The 14,695-nt window shown below is 38.8% G+C and overlaps 1 protein-coding gene across 2 annotated transcripts in view; it reads left to right on the top strand.

The window, feature by feature from the left end:
- The window catches only part of LOC145205683 (uncharacterized), a 36,607-nt gene that overhangs the window by 3,462 nt on the left and 18,450 nt on the right, over positions 1-14,695 (top strand). For both annotated transcript variants that reach the window (XM_080078419.1, XM_080078420.1), the window contains 13 exons: positions 5,458-5,711; positions 6,014-6,069; positions 9,789-9,981; positions 10,227-10,349; positions 10,566-10,649; positions 10,921-11,070; positions 12,427-12,591; positions 12,940-13,125; positions 13,516-13,629; positions 13,704-13,817; positions 13,988-14,075; positions 14,146-14,298; positions 14,520-14,623. In XM_080078419.1, coding sequence (XP_079934545.1) covers positions 5,458-5,711; positions 6,014-6,069; positions 9,789-9,981; positions 10,227-10,349; positions 10,566-10,649; positions 10,921-11,070; positions 12,427-12,591; positions 12,940-13,125; positions 13,516-13,629; positions 13,704-13,817; positions 13,988-14,075; positions 14,146-14,298; positions 14,520-14,623 — 1,784 coding nt within the window. The remainder of the gene's footprint in view (positions 1-5,457; positions 5,712-6,013; positions 6,070-9,788; positions 9,982-10,226; positions 10,350-10,565; positions 10,650-10,920; positions 11,071-12,426; positions 12,592-12,939; positions 13,126-13,515; positions 13,630-13,703; positions 13,818-13,987; positions 14,076-14,145; positions 14,299-14,519; positions 14,624-14,695) is intronic.

Raw genomic sequence — 14,695 nt, 5'->3', positions numbered from 1 at the left:
AATTTCAATGGTTCCTTTTGCGGTTTTCTAGTTCTAGTATTCCAACATTTTGAAGCATGTCTCGTGCTTGTAGCGTTGTATTGTCAAACAGACAACGACGCCGAAGTGGTGGTGTTCGAACGGTTTCCTTTACAAACTGTTCGGCGGCGCGATGGACTTTTGTCGTGCTGTGTTACGATGCAACCTTCAACTTTTAGCATTAACCGTGTTTTCAAACATTGGGTTAAAAGTGAGGGTGTCTCTTAACCTTGACTCAAAAGTTTTTGAAAACCCACTAGAGACGTTTTTGTTGTACTTTCTTAAGACTTTAACGTACCCGTTGCTGTCACTTTTATTTGATATTGTTGGTATGTTTTGAATTTTGAATAGCGAAGATTGTGGTATAACGCATGAGAAAACTTTTTAAACCTGGCGTGTTGCTTTTATTGACTGCAGTAAGTTTGAAGTAAAAGTTATCACCCTATTATGGTTTAAAACTTCAGATTGAGACAAACGCCATTATTTCCGATCGGTTTCGATTAACGTTATTGTTCTAGTTGTGGATTAAATCAATAGGTGTCTACTAAAGACAATATAGCTTGTTAGAATAGTGGTAGGTTAGCTTGTAATGTGATATCACACAGACTATTGGAATTGTTACCACCAGGATATACGCTTCACCGATTTTTACCCATTGTTACATCACACAAGTAGGCTTTTTCCCTATTTAAGGTCGCTACCATTTAATAAACTCTGAATCTGAACAATTACTCCTGTTAAATGCGGTTAATTTGTAGTGAAAAATGTTTTAGGCTATTTTGTTGGCGTTTTTAACGTATATTTCCCGTAAGAACCCCCAAAATATCTGTAGTAACGCATTTTGAACGGTAAAAAGCAATCCAAAAAGTTTTGGAAATAAGCTTGGTCTGTAAAACGTCCCAAACGCGCAGCAACGCGACTTAAACGCCAACAGAGCGTAACGGACGGCAGACGGCATCTGGCAGGTGTAGAACACAGCGTTTGTTTGTTCGTTTATGACATCACTAAGCGCTTGACACCAGTGCTACGGCGTCCGCTTTACGATTTTCAAATTGAAATCGAAGTACTGCACGTTTATGTGACAGCACGCCAACTATACATAGTTATGTTGCGAAAGGATACATCTAATAGCGGTTTTGTGTACACGATAGTACACAGCGGGACATTTTGTCCCTGGGGTGTTGAATTTTGTGCTTTGTATCCGTTTGTATGTGACGTTATTTGACCAAACACTTGCGTTGTGGAAATGTAAACAAAATACAAACTACCCGCAGCGCTTCGGAAACTGACCCAACTTAAACAAACATTTAGTACATGTTGCTATTTATTGCACATCAGAGATTAACATGTAATGCTTTAGTGTCAAAACGTTTGCTACAGTTTTTTGGCGCGTTTTGTAGGCTTTTTAGCTTAATGCAATTGACCTTCGTTGGTTACATCCTGATTAAAGCGGCCATCTCGTGTAAATGTTATTTCCGTTTCACCGTGGGAATGTACACAAAGTCCTTTCCGCTTGACAAGTCGCTCTAGTTCTAGCTGTATTGTCATGTTTCGTGCGCTACTGTAGTCCCCTCCTGTCGTGGTGCGTGCTTTTTTAGTGCATGTCCGGTTTAGGCCGTAATAAGACCCTGAAATGTACCAAAGTCAGGCCTTATACACATCTTAATTCACAATATTATGTAGACCTAATGATTAGGATTTGTAGCCGCATATGTACACTTTTTGGGGTGATTCTAAGCATCATTTTAGCAATACTATAGTGACATATAACAAAGTGTGCGTAATTGTTAAGACAAACTGACATACGCGTACATTTTGTCCCAAGCTTGGTGCATTGAATACGAAAACTTACCGAAGCACGGACCGTTGCAAAAAATGTGTCGCTTCATGGAAGCAAAAACAGCCAGTTGTCGTTTTACGGTACGAAATCCGATATGCGTTTTGAGAGAGGTTCTTGCCGCAGGCTCTAACTTCCACGCCACTAGTCCGTTTAACCTTGAAATTAAGGCGGGTTCGCCCTGGCAATTACGCCCGGCTTTTCTAACTGCCCGACAGACCGATTGTGGCATTAGCGCATACGGTGTTATGCTTATGACTCTTATCTTGATGAGGGTTTAAATTTACGTTTTAATCGGTTTCAGCCATTTTAGAGTCCATATTTGGTAGTGAATATTATCTAAACACCTCTTTAGCCATCTGTAATCTTGGCAATACCTTTTTATGAAGCAAAATTTAACAAAAAAACTTGAAAAATACGTTTAAAATCACACTATAATACTCAGTTTTGGCCACTTGTTGAAATTTTTGTAAAACTGAAAACGAACAATTTGTTTGCATACCGACCCAGATTGGTAAAGTAGGCGCCTTGTCGAGCTACTTGTAATTTCCGCAAAATAAACAAATCTTGCTCAGTAAACTTGCCCAGCCGTATAGTGTGTGTTATGTCAGGGGGAAACAGGAGTGGTTTTCGGCTTTTATCAGGCCTTGCACGCGGCTCTTGAAGTCGGATCGAGTCTGAACGGTGTTACCACTTCATTGCGCCCCGACGTGACTTGTGCCAACTACGCGACGAAAGCCCGACGACTTTAGGCAGCGATTTTGTAGTGTCTTCGTCAACTGAAGTGTCGCCATGATGTTCTTGTACATGTCGCTAGCTCATTTGTCACTTGAAACCAAAATGGCGCATGTTTTACACGTGGTTTTTCGATTTTTTGATGGTTTAATGACATTTGAAACGGTTTCAAATGTAAAAGTAACATTACACTTGTTATGGAATTCAACGATTTTTTTTACAGTAGGTCTATTTTTTTAGACTGACATGCTTGCCTTTAAACTGCGCCCTTTAAGTAATTAATCCAGCGAAACAAGCATATAAAATAAACATACAGAACTTGAATTATGATATGACATGTCAATTGTCAATGTCGTTTTAATCAGCGAAAAATGATATTTTTGAGCAATTGGCTGGTGCAGCAGGCCTATATAAACCACCGTCGCTCAATACACATAGATGCAATCGTCAGACCAAATCACGAAGTCGATTTAATCGGCGTGGCTTACACAAAATCGACATACGTGTATCAATCTCCCCAATACCCAATTCGGTACGCTTTGAAGTCGCCATCTTAGAACATCACCTATGCGATAATCCACTGGTATCGACGTACGAAGGTTGCGTCGCTGGCCGTGGGAAAGTGAAGAACTTTTCTTGTTTGTTGTCTGTTGGTCAATGCAAGGTGGTTTTTATGCCTGCAACTTTAACCGGCCTGTTGTTGGAGAAAGTTAAATTTTAATCACGGTATATAGTGCCCTTTACATGTAAAATTGCTGTAGTAAAAGCAATAACACTGTGAGAAAAGTAAATACCTTTTTGTGTAGCAAAAAGTAAATGTTTGGTTTTCAACTTTGCGTAAAATGCAAGACTAACTTTCAATATTAACTATTTCGATAAAAAATCAATGTATGCGAACGCTTAGTGACAAGAAATGACTTTGCTGCAAGAAAGCCAATTAGGCTGCCCAAAAATGTGATTTTAGGTGGCTATGAAAATAGGGTGTGTTCAGTTTTGTTTTTTCTGGTCCGCATATGGTACCATGTCCTGTGAAAACCATGTACATTTCGTTATAAGCGTGAGATTTTACAACTATCCCTTTAAAGTATTGTAATCGTTTATGTAATCCAGCATTTAAAACGCTAGTTCCTTCCTAAACTGTACTGTTCCCATACCAGGCGGCCACCGCGAACCGATTAGCTGCAATTTCCTAACTAATCTGTTTCCAACCAGACTTGCAACTGTTGCACGGAGTGACGTACACCTGTAATTACGTCACAGCCGGCAAGCGACCGCGTCATGTCTATTATGACGTAGTTGCGTGTGTTTTCCCTCAGGGTGCTCCTGGCATGAATATTTATGAGCCGTTCGAATCGTTTATCCAGCTATTTGTCGTCTGGTGTACGAGCATGTTACCGTAATCACACACGTTGTAAATCAACGCAATAAAAAAGCAGCTGTAACGTTGGCTTTCAGTCCTTTTAATACTTCTTTTGAAAAACTGCAATGAAGTTTAACACACAGCTTGGAAACGTTTATTTCCGGGGTAAAATTTGTCAGCTTTTTAAAAGTTAACTTACTTAAAATAAAATTGGAACATTTTTGTATTGGGGCCATCACTAAATTTCCCAACCTATATACAATTTTGAACTTTTCAGCCTACACCAATCGATTTTACGCATATCTTTGCGCCCACATCGTATTGTGTGTCAAGTCTATTGTGTTCCAATTCCCACCAGGCTGCATCAAAAAACGCGCACTAAACACGAGTTTATTGTTACACATCCATTACCAATGTTGTTAACATTCGCTATTTGATCAGTGTCATGGGAAGGGCTCTTGCAATCGATTAAACACGCCTGTCTGCTTCAGTTATTGCTAAATTAGGCGGAATGGGAGTTGGTGTGGGAACGCAGTTTCAACTTTTCGGTAACGACAATCGGTGCTAATAAAGCGAAGGGCAATTAATTCACCCTTATTTGAGCTCCAATGATTCGTAAAACTACATCAAGTTTCCCATGAAGTAACCCATCAATTGTCTTCAAACATTCAGGACAAAACGTACCTTTCAAATTGTTAACTAAATCCTCAATTTAAATGCGCTTGTCTTAAATCAGTTTGTGTATTAAAGTAAATCTCAATTTTACCAATTATACCTTTGACATAACTTTCTACATAATCTTTGCATTAAGTTAAATTTACGATCTTTTAAAAACTGTTTTCAATTTCAATACGTTTTCCTTGTGCCATATATTTTGTGTTACAAACCATTATGCCTAATCAGTTTACAAAAATCATGCTTAGTGGTCCATATGTCCTCTTCATTCTTGCCTAACCTACGACCCTAAAGAGTTGAAAGGTCACGCTTTGCCTGCCCACGCCACTGCTTTTATAAGTACTAGCATCCTTATTACGAATGAAAACCTATGATGCGTAACAACAAGGTAGTCATTGTGGCTTTATGAAATCACAGGAGTCATTGTCACGTAACAATGTGAACCCTTACTTTGCCATTAGAATCTTTTCAAGTAGACCGTTGGCACTCCCTATGTGCCATTTTCATTACCGACTTTAGAATATAAGACCTAGAATTACATAGAACTGGCGGTGTAATTTTACCATATTTTGAGCGCATTTTTTTACTGGATAGTTGTTTTTGCTGACGCCATTGTTAACAATACAAGTTGAAAAATTGTTTGTAAATATATTATAAACGGCAAAAGTGACCTTTTGGGGGCAACGTAAAAGTATTGGAAAAAACTCATCGTGGTAAAAATGTAGGTAAAAATCCTTTCTCTTGACCGTTATTGCATGGTCAACATATAGTTACTCCATTTTATGAAATTCGAGTCCATATCAACCGCTTTAAATCTTGTTTATTCTTTTAGCTGTCCACATGGCTATGTCGGGCCGAGATGTGCAGACATGGTTTGCACTGAAGACTACTGTGACCACGGAGGCACCTGCGACACGAAAACCTTCAAGGGAACGAGGCGAATTTTTTGTCATTGTCCTGCTGGGTTTACAGGTGACCGTTGTGAGTCAGCACTGGGTTGTGCGTCTTCCCCATGCGAACACGGAATATGTTCCGGAGAAAACAACGGCGACGGATTTATTTGCAATTGCCAAAAAGGCTACAGAGGTACACAACGATGATACAGGCGCTTTTAATTGTTAGTGACGTCATTGTTTGTGACGTCAGAGTACGGTAGACGAAATTGCAGACGTAAACTATGTTTTTTGTTTCTGGATGTGTAATGGGCATTGAAAATTAGAAAATGACGTCATTTGCCTATTTACGTCACGAATTTTCTTTCGATTTACCACTGTGAAAATTAGAAACGCATTTTGGACCCGAAAACAAGACTTGATTTTTAAGGCTATGCTTTAACTTTTTGTCAAAACCTTTAGTACAGTGGATAAGTTTTCTTCTGTGTCTTTCAGGCAAAAGATGCGCCATCGACATCGACGAATGCTCAGCTACCCCAAACGTTTGCAAAGTAAGTCCTCACATTTTTTTCAAAGTTGTATTTTTTGGACAAATCATGTGATCAAAAGACGCATGTTATTCAAGGGACTGTGTTTTATTTGCCTAAAGTCTAATAACTATGCGGGTTTCTGCTAAAATGGCGATACATAAACTTAAGGGAGTTAATCTTTGTTATGTCTACCGTAACAGTACTGAAGGGACTCGTCTTAAACAAACCTTATGTACCCTTTATGTATTAATTTCGTGTTCTTGCTTTTACGAAAAGGCAACCCTTTATCCCCGAAAATAGGGTAACAGAGCTTATACTTTCAGCATGCTTAAATTAGACTGTGCATATGTAATGGTAAACTGTTGAAGTCGTCGAATTAGCCAAAATATATAAATACACATTATCAAACAGATGAAAAAGAATAACATTTTAGGTAAAATAGCCTAAAACCGTAAAACAGCAAAACGTAATAAAGTTGTTTCACCAGTCACGAAAACAGCATCCCCGTAAGATTTTCGCCTCCGTTGCACTTGAAAATAATAGCTGGGCTCCGAGCGGGACTCGTTTGGGCGCGGTTGGTCATTTCGACTTTAATCAAAGTAATTAGTTTCTTCGGCGTCGCACGGGTTAATATTTGACGAGATACGAGCTAAGATTGCTTTAAGTCACACCTTTATCCTACGGAGAACGCCATGTTAATTATCCCTGCTCGGTTTAACAAACTTGATCAACTTACGGTGGCTTACAATGTGTATAAGCATCCAAATCGTGCCTTTTTGGTATATTTAGTTAGGTTATGAACAAACTGCTAAAGTGTATTTTGCTGGTATGAAGTCAATATAATGTAATGCATTGTATTCACTGTAATGTTCAAGCGATTGCAGTTTTATACTCAATCACTCTACTTTCAAAGTCTGTGATACCAAATAGTTATTTTGCAAATCCACTAGTGTCTTATGCCTTTAGCAGCGTTGTAGATGTTGAAACGCATACTGCGTAAATATGTGTCCAATTGATTTACCACCCTTCTTCTATATGTTTAACTCAGTCAATTTTGTGAAGCCATATTGTGAAACTCGTACGCAAACCTGCTTTAAGCTAACATAACCTTACCTGTAACAAGCGGATTAGTATTCCATTAAAGTCTAGCGTCTATTTATATTAACTGGTGGTCCTTGCGGCGCCTACAGTCTGTTTATTATCACACAACGAGCATTTCACCTGTAAGTGCCCACCTTTTCACACATGTGATTAGTAACAGCATAGCATTCCCTCGGACCGACAATCTTTTTTGCGTATTGGCCGTCTCATGGGAATTTCCACAGCGTTTTGCCTCTAAATCTCTCGGTTGAAAGGTAAAAGCCTTAGATTTGGACTGTGATGTGTGTAATAAATAAAGGGGACACGATTTCACTTCCAACCGTCACTCAAATGAACAATTGTAATACGAGAGTTTTGTTTATGGGTCTTTTTTCCTTATGTAAACTTTCATGTTTTCGTCAATAATGCTCCGTTTAGATTCGCTACAAAGTCACCAGTGGGGGTCGCCAGCGTTTCGAATCTTAAGTAACCGAATCCTATTGTATTCGAATCCAAGTTTTTAAATTTTCAAATCAAAGTCTAAAAAGCAATTGAAATTTCTAGTTACTTTATTGCAAAAAATATAACTAAATTTGGATTCGGAATATTCTAGAATTCTTTTCCGGGTCCAATGTTTATGTTTAGGAATGTGTTACTGGTTGTATAACCAGAATAGCCGACCACAAAATGCCGCCAATTTTCGAACCCTGTTATAAATAATTAAGTGCGCTATTATTTGCTTAATAATTCATGAATCGTTGTCGATTTAACACCTGTATTCGTTCAAATGCACCGAGATTAACTGTCATTTCTATTTTAAGACGAATTGTACATTATTTCTTATTTTAGCAGTTGCATCTTAATATGAAACGAATTAAATTAGCATAATGTTTAAAAAATATGCCCTTTATCTGGATTTTCTTGGTCTAAATTTTTGTTTTTTGGATCGAAGTAGCAATTTGTTCAAAATTTTAAGGTTTCAAAAATAGTTTTATGATGGCACTTTAAAATCGGCCTCGTTATCATAAAAGTGTGGATTTTAGATCGGCAATATCTTGCGCATTTCACAACTTCGAACTTGATATTGCTGCAGGGCGAAAAACTGCCGTCGTTGTGGTATGGCATCTTCACATGAACACAAAATATACTCACCTTCACTTTCTCTCTTATTTCAATTCGGTCTTTAAAGTTTTCTAAGCAAAGAAATCAAGACAAAATTCTTGAATCCTATGTACAGGGATTTAAATTAAACTTGTGTAACTTTATAACAAAACATCTGTTGAAATTTTGAACAACAGTTTTTTTTATGCATGCATGTATAAACCGTATGCTAGTAAGGTTACCCCAAAACCCATATGTTACCCCTAAAACCAATACAAAGTGTAGCATTGCAAACTAACAAAAAACGGTTCGATAAGCGGCCCCAAATCGGTGGATTTATAAAGCAATAAAAGCCTTTTTTGTTTCCCTCAAAGACAAAACAATAAACAATTACGACGAACATTAAATGGGTCCTCTACCACCCCCGCTTACCATATGCACCCACTCAACATTCGCCCGCGTGCCGATTTCACCCAGCCGATTACTTATTGATGACGTTTCGGCGCGCGTCGTGCCTCGATGCGCACGCACACACACGCTGCGTGACCTCTCCACACGCACGGCGTGGGAAAGCGACGATTTGAGCTGGCCGCGCGAGGATTAGACAAAGACCGCGCTGCGCTTCGAGATTTCTTGCTTTCTCAATTAAACCCACTTCGGTTCCGCTTGGCTGAGCACGACCTCCTCTTTAGCACTCGGGTTACAGAGCTCCGATGAATCAGTCGTCATAGCAACGGTTAACGTCACTAAGTTTTGGGGCAGTGGTGCTTGACGGAAGTGATTCAAATTAATGTCCAACGCTGGGTCAGTGTTTTCGTTTCAAATTTAAAGTGGAGTCCTTTTGACCGCGGGCAAGCACTTCCATTGTGCCCCTTGAGAACAATAGTGTACCGTATTACCGGATCCACCGTCCAGGGTTTACACTCGCTAGCCTTGCTAAAATGCTGATTTCGACTTTAGCTTGACTTCACTAATGGTAACAGCATTTTTCTGAAACTTATGAACTACACGATGACCACATTTAATCATACTTTGGTATTTTATTAATAGTTAAGCCCATTTCGTTATGGTAGATTTGGAAAAGTTTTTCCATTTTCCACGTAAACTATGTTATCGCTCTTGTACAGCTTTATAATGTTGACTTTGAGTCCGTTAACTATTGTGTAAACCGGACTCGTACACATGAGTTTGCTGAGCTGTTTTATCACTTTAACTGTAAAATCGTATCTTGCCAACATAGGTCGTGTGTGCGTTTCACAAGCCAACTGATAAGCTTGCAGCCAAACACTCACTGTTCCTATGCCAACCAATTAGGCTGCTTGCCTGTGTTAGTTGGTTGGCAAGGACACTGATTTTTTTAAGCCCAGCTATTTCTGCACTGTACGGTATTGTATAAACCAACGATATTAGCTCTTTGTGTTTTGGAGGTCGAATTTTGCAAGTGCATAAAACATACCTTTGCCGCACAAACGAAACGAGGCCTTTAAACGTTTGGCCTAACATTTAAACGCATTTATACATCGTCAGGGTTTTACTTAAACGTGAGTTATTTATTTCAGAATGGAGGAATTTGCACAAACACGGTTGGTTCGTACCGATGTTCTTGTCCTTCTGGGTTCGCCGGATCCGATTGTTCCGTTTCTACCCGGATATCATCTAGATCCGCCACCAACAACTGTGTACCGGAACCTTGCCTAAACGGAGCGACCTGCAATGATTTGACAACACACTACGAATGTGTCTGTCTTCCTGGTAAGCTACAGACGTTTGACGCGATTGTTCTATGTATGACGTCACTTGCAAAAAAATATGACGTCATTTCATGTTGACGTCAGCAAACTAATAACCTGTTTGAAAACTTTTAAAAGTTGTTTTTTGTATTATACGTCATCAAAAGTGACGTCATAACTATCTTTGCGACGTCACAAGTTACGTGGAATAATTCCGACTCAATTTTTGGTGAACGGTTTATAATATGTTCTCTTTTCAATTTTAAGGTTACACTGGTACCAATTGTGAAGAAGACGTCGATGATTGTGCATCGAATCCATGTGCAAATGGTTCGACCTGCACAGACAGCGCCAACACTTATATTTGCCAGTGTTCTGATGGATGGACAGGTATGTATGGCAAAACCCGATGCCACTAACCGTAGAATAGTGACTAACTTTAAATATATAAGTTGTACGATTGCGACATTTTATAACATACGTTTAAGGGCTTTCTGTCCTCTTAAACATTTGTCCCTCAATGTAGGACTATTTCACATTATCAGCGCCCGCCTGTATATATGTTATGTAGGTTTTTACGTTTACCTATTTGTTTTGTATTCTTAGGTTCCATATGCGACCTGGATATTGACGAATGCTCTTTGGATCCAAATCTGTGTAAGAATGGAGCCACTTGCGTTAATACTGTCGGTACGTATTGCTCTTTCAGTGCATTGGATGTAATGTATCTTTACTGTATTTTGCATGAAGTATTTTATCATTTACTACGTTTTTCTTTTATTTCGTTACGTTTTGTGCTGCCTAACTCAGTTTTTAGTCAAGAAAGTGGTACTAAAGTTTACACACAGAAAAAATTGACACTGGATATTATTAGAACTGTGACTATTATACTTATAAAATCATATTGTATGGAAAACAAACCCATTGTTGGAGTTTTGTAACCATTTTTATTTTCACTCAGGTTCGTACCGTTGTACTTGCGTCAATGGATGGACGGGAGACGATTGCAGTGAGAATGTGAACGACTGTGCGCCTCACTCATGTTTCCACGGTGCAACTTGCCACGACCAAGTTGGATCTTTCAGATGCGAATGCCCTGTTGGCAAAGCTGGTATATTGCTCAAAAACTTTGTGTTCTATGTGTTAACTTACCCAAACACTAACAAAAACGCCATGTATCTGTTGTATACAACCTTATTTATCATTCGTTGCTTAAACTTAGCTATAGCATTTTATTCAGTACACACCAAATAACAATTTAGCTGTAGAACAATATCACATTGATTTGTTTCGTGGGAGCAACGTTAAAACGTTGTGAACTAACATCGTTCTAGTTTCCCATTGTTGGTAGCTGCTTCATTTTCGCAGAATTGTTATTCTTGTTAGAGCGAACCGCCCGCTATGTGGTGAATTGCAATGTTAACGTTCTGTGTGAAAAATACAGTATGTTGAAAAACAACTGCTGCAATAATCACTACACTATTGAAAATTCTCTGCTCAGCGGAAATAATTGCGAAAACAATATTGAGTTCTAAGGCACCAATTTACATGTAGCACTGGGCGTATTGTCTTATTGTCGACTGGTATACTATAAAATTTCGTTTAGATACACTTTTTAGCTACCCAATGCTAAAAATGAACAGTTTTAATATATGCAAGTTTTAATAATACACAAAACCCCTGAAAAATACCATTAAAAGGGTTTATCCGAAACATAAAATGGTTTCTGAATAGTGTATGTATCTGAAATGGTTCCCCTTCGCTTGGCAGTGCGTTTGCGTTAAATGCGCCTTCGAACTGCAGCAACTAGTTTTTATAGCGGCCTATTTCTATTCGGTGCACGCCGCGACCCTATTAAGGAAACAAGGCCTTCCTCAATTACCCAAAATCGACTGTGTTTCCTCGCATTTCCGCAATTGGCCAATCACGAAGCGCGAGTGTTTCCTATGGCAACCACACTGCGTTCTGTGATTGGAAAGACCGTCTCCAACGTTAACGCAATTTTCTGTATATTTGAAAGCCATTTTCTGTGCTTTATATATTGTCGACTTGCTTGTTGCGCGCAGCGAATACTAACAAAACTATTTTTCTGGTTTGGTGTTAGTTATATTGGTAGAATAAAACCCAAATTATTACTTTTTAATGTTTTCTTTAGCAGGTCTGGTGATTTAGTTTAAAAAAGTAGTCTCCAATTCAAAACCATTCATGTTAATTTCTTTGTAAATAATTACCACTTGCCACCGTTTTAACCATAGGTAAACCATTCTTGAATCGAAATACAAATAACTAAATATTTTTAGACTATTATACAGTCACTACGAACATAAATGACCAAACTTAGCTCGACAATGTTCAAATCGCACCATTTTTATAGCAGCAACCATTACTGAACCATACGCAAACCAATACACCATCCTCATTAAACCATTGTAAACTGGTGTTAAACTATGAATTTCTTGATTCTCAGGCATCATATGTCAAGTCGACGATGCATGTGTAGTGTCAGATCCACCAAAATGTGCAGAGGGAGCCCTTTGCCACACAAACCCAGTTAATGGTGCGGCCATATGTACGTGCCCGGATGGTTATACTGGTCCCAATTGCTCTGAAGACATTGATGAATGTGACATGGGTGAGTGCAGGTCGATAGGTTAAGGGTTTCAATCCCACCCATATAAGGCACTAAATAAGCTTCGAAACATCCTGATTGCTTTAAATAATTAAAAGTCCCCACAATCAAATACTTTCTCCATAAAACCGGAAAGTTTTGTTTTAATTGTTCTATTTCTACATGCAAAAAATATTGAGAAATTCTTTGTTATTACATCATATATGTCCGACATCATAATAGCCCCAAATCCTGCAGGTAACAAGATATAAAAGAAGTTACTAAAAGTCAAAATCCTGTTTAAACTGTACAGAACCTGCCAGCGAATAACCCAATTACAAAACCTGCTAACTGTGAATGTTTTCTACACAGGAATCAACCCATGCGCCCACGGAGGTACCTGCCATAATATACCCGCCTCGTATGAATGTCATTGCGTAAACGGATACCAGGGTACAATGTGTGAAGAAAACATCAACGAATGTGAATCCGACCCGTGTCAAAACGACGCTACCTGCCTCGACAAAATTGGAGAGTTCACATGCGTTTGTATGCCAGGTAGGTTTGGGCCAATATATTCCTTCTATAACAGGTTATAGTTACACTAAATTCAAAGTGCTGACGTTCGGTTCAAAAGTATGGTGACAAGACTATTACGTCATCAACATGTATGACGTCACTATCCTTGAGACACATCGGTTCGTGCGCCGTTATAATATTTCGGTTGAGTTTATTACGCTTGGTGCAAGAAAAAAACCACACTATGACTGTATTGAAACAATCAACTATAGGCAACGTTAAAACGTTACACCACGCTAAAAATTGGAGGGCACAATTGTTGGATCAATGCTAAACGCGCTGCAGCTACACCGTTATTAAATGCCCACTGTTTAGCAATGCAAAACTCCTTTTCCCAATTGAAATGTACTCTATTTGGGTTTTGTGCAGGTTTTGTTGGTGACCAATGCGAACAAGAGATTGACGAATGCTCATCAAATCCTTGCCTTAATGGTGGCTCTTGCGAAGACCGTATAAACGGATACATATGTACTTGCCCAGTCGGTAAGCTATTTACTACCATGTTAATTGATGTGATTTTATATTGTTGTAAACTTGTCATTTTTCGTGTTTTTAAGGCTTTACTGGACTTGATTGCGCCACAAATATCGATGACTGCGCGGCTACACCGTGTCTTAACCATTTGCAGTGTATTGATGGTATTAATGATTACACATGCGAATGTCTACATGGTAAGTACTTTCTATTTGGTGTAAAGTGCATAAAAAAGTCTTAATTTATTTACTATATTTTACAATAAAGGATAAACTGACCGTTTTAAATTGTGCAGCATGTTAACTGAGTGTTGGTTTACAAGAAGAACATAAATTACGCAAATTTAATCAATACCGTACATTTACAGGCTTTACCGGCAAAAACTGTGAGACTAACATTAACGACTGCCTGGGTGAACCTTGCCATTACGGAACCTGTGTAGACGGCATTGGACTGTAAGTCTTCTATGACGTCACTAACATATTCATTCTGATGTCACACGTAACTTTGTGACCATTTTTTCAGGTTTACCTGTGATTGCTATGACGGTTACTGGGGTACGCTTTGTGACAAGATGGTGGATGAATGTGACCCGAACCCGTGTGAGCACGAGGGCACTTGCGTGGATCTGACTGGGACTTACCTGTGCAATTGTCCGCGTGGTACAAGCGGTACCAAGTAAGTGCATGGCGCACTGTGTTGGAATATTATGCCAATGTGCAAAAAATCTTGTAGGCGTTAAGACAGCCCTGTTTGAATTGGAATTACAGAATAAAAACTACTTAAGTTTTGGTCTTTTACTAACTTAAATTGTCTTAAAGCCTCAAATCCATGCATTAAGTTATAAATTTAAAAGTTATAATATTTAGGTAAAACAATTTTTTTCCTTTCATTTACAGTTGTGAAATAAACGAGGACGAATGCGCGTCTAATCCGTGTCAGTACGGCACATGTGTGGACGGAATAAATGCTTACTCATGCTCCTGTAATTCAGGATATACCGGTACGTAACCTTTTTACCTTTTTCGACTTATAAACATTAACTATTGTCGCCAGCCCAAAAACATACTTTTAC

The sequence above is a fragment of the Phallusia mammillata genome, chromosome 8, assembly GCF_965637545.1.
Source record: "Phallusia mammillata chromosome 8, kaPhaMamm4.hap1.1, whole genome shotgun sequence".
NCBI lineage: Eukaryota > Metazoa > Chordata > Ascidiacea > Phlebobranchia > Ascidiidae > Phallusia > Phallusia mammillata.
Note: the sequence above shows the minus strand (reverse complement) of the source record. Positions and strands in the feature narration are given on the sequence as shown.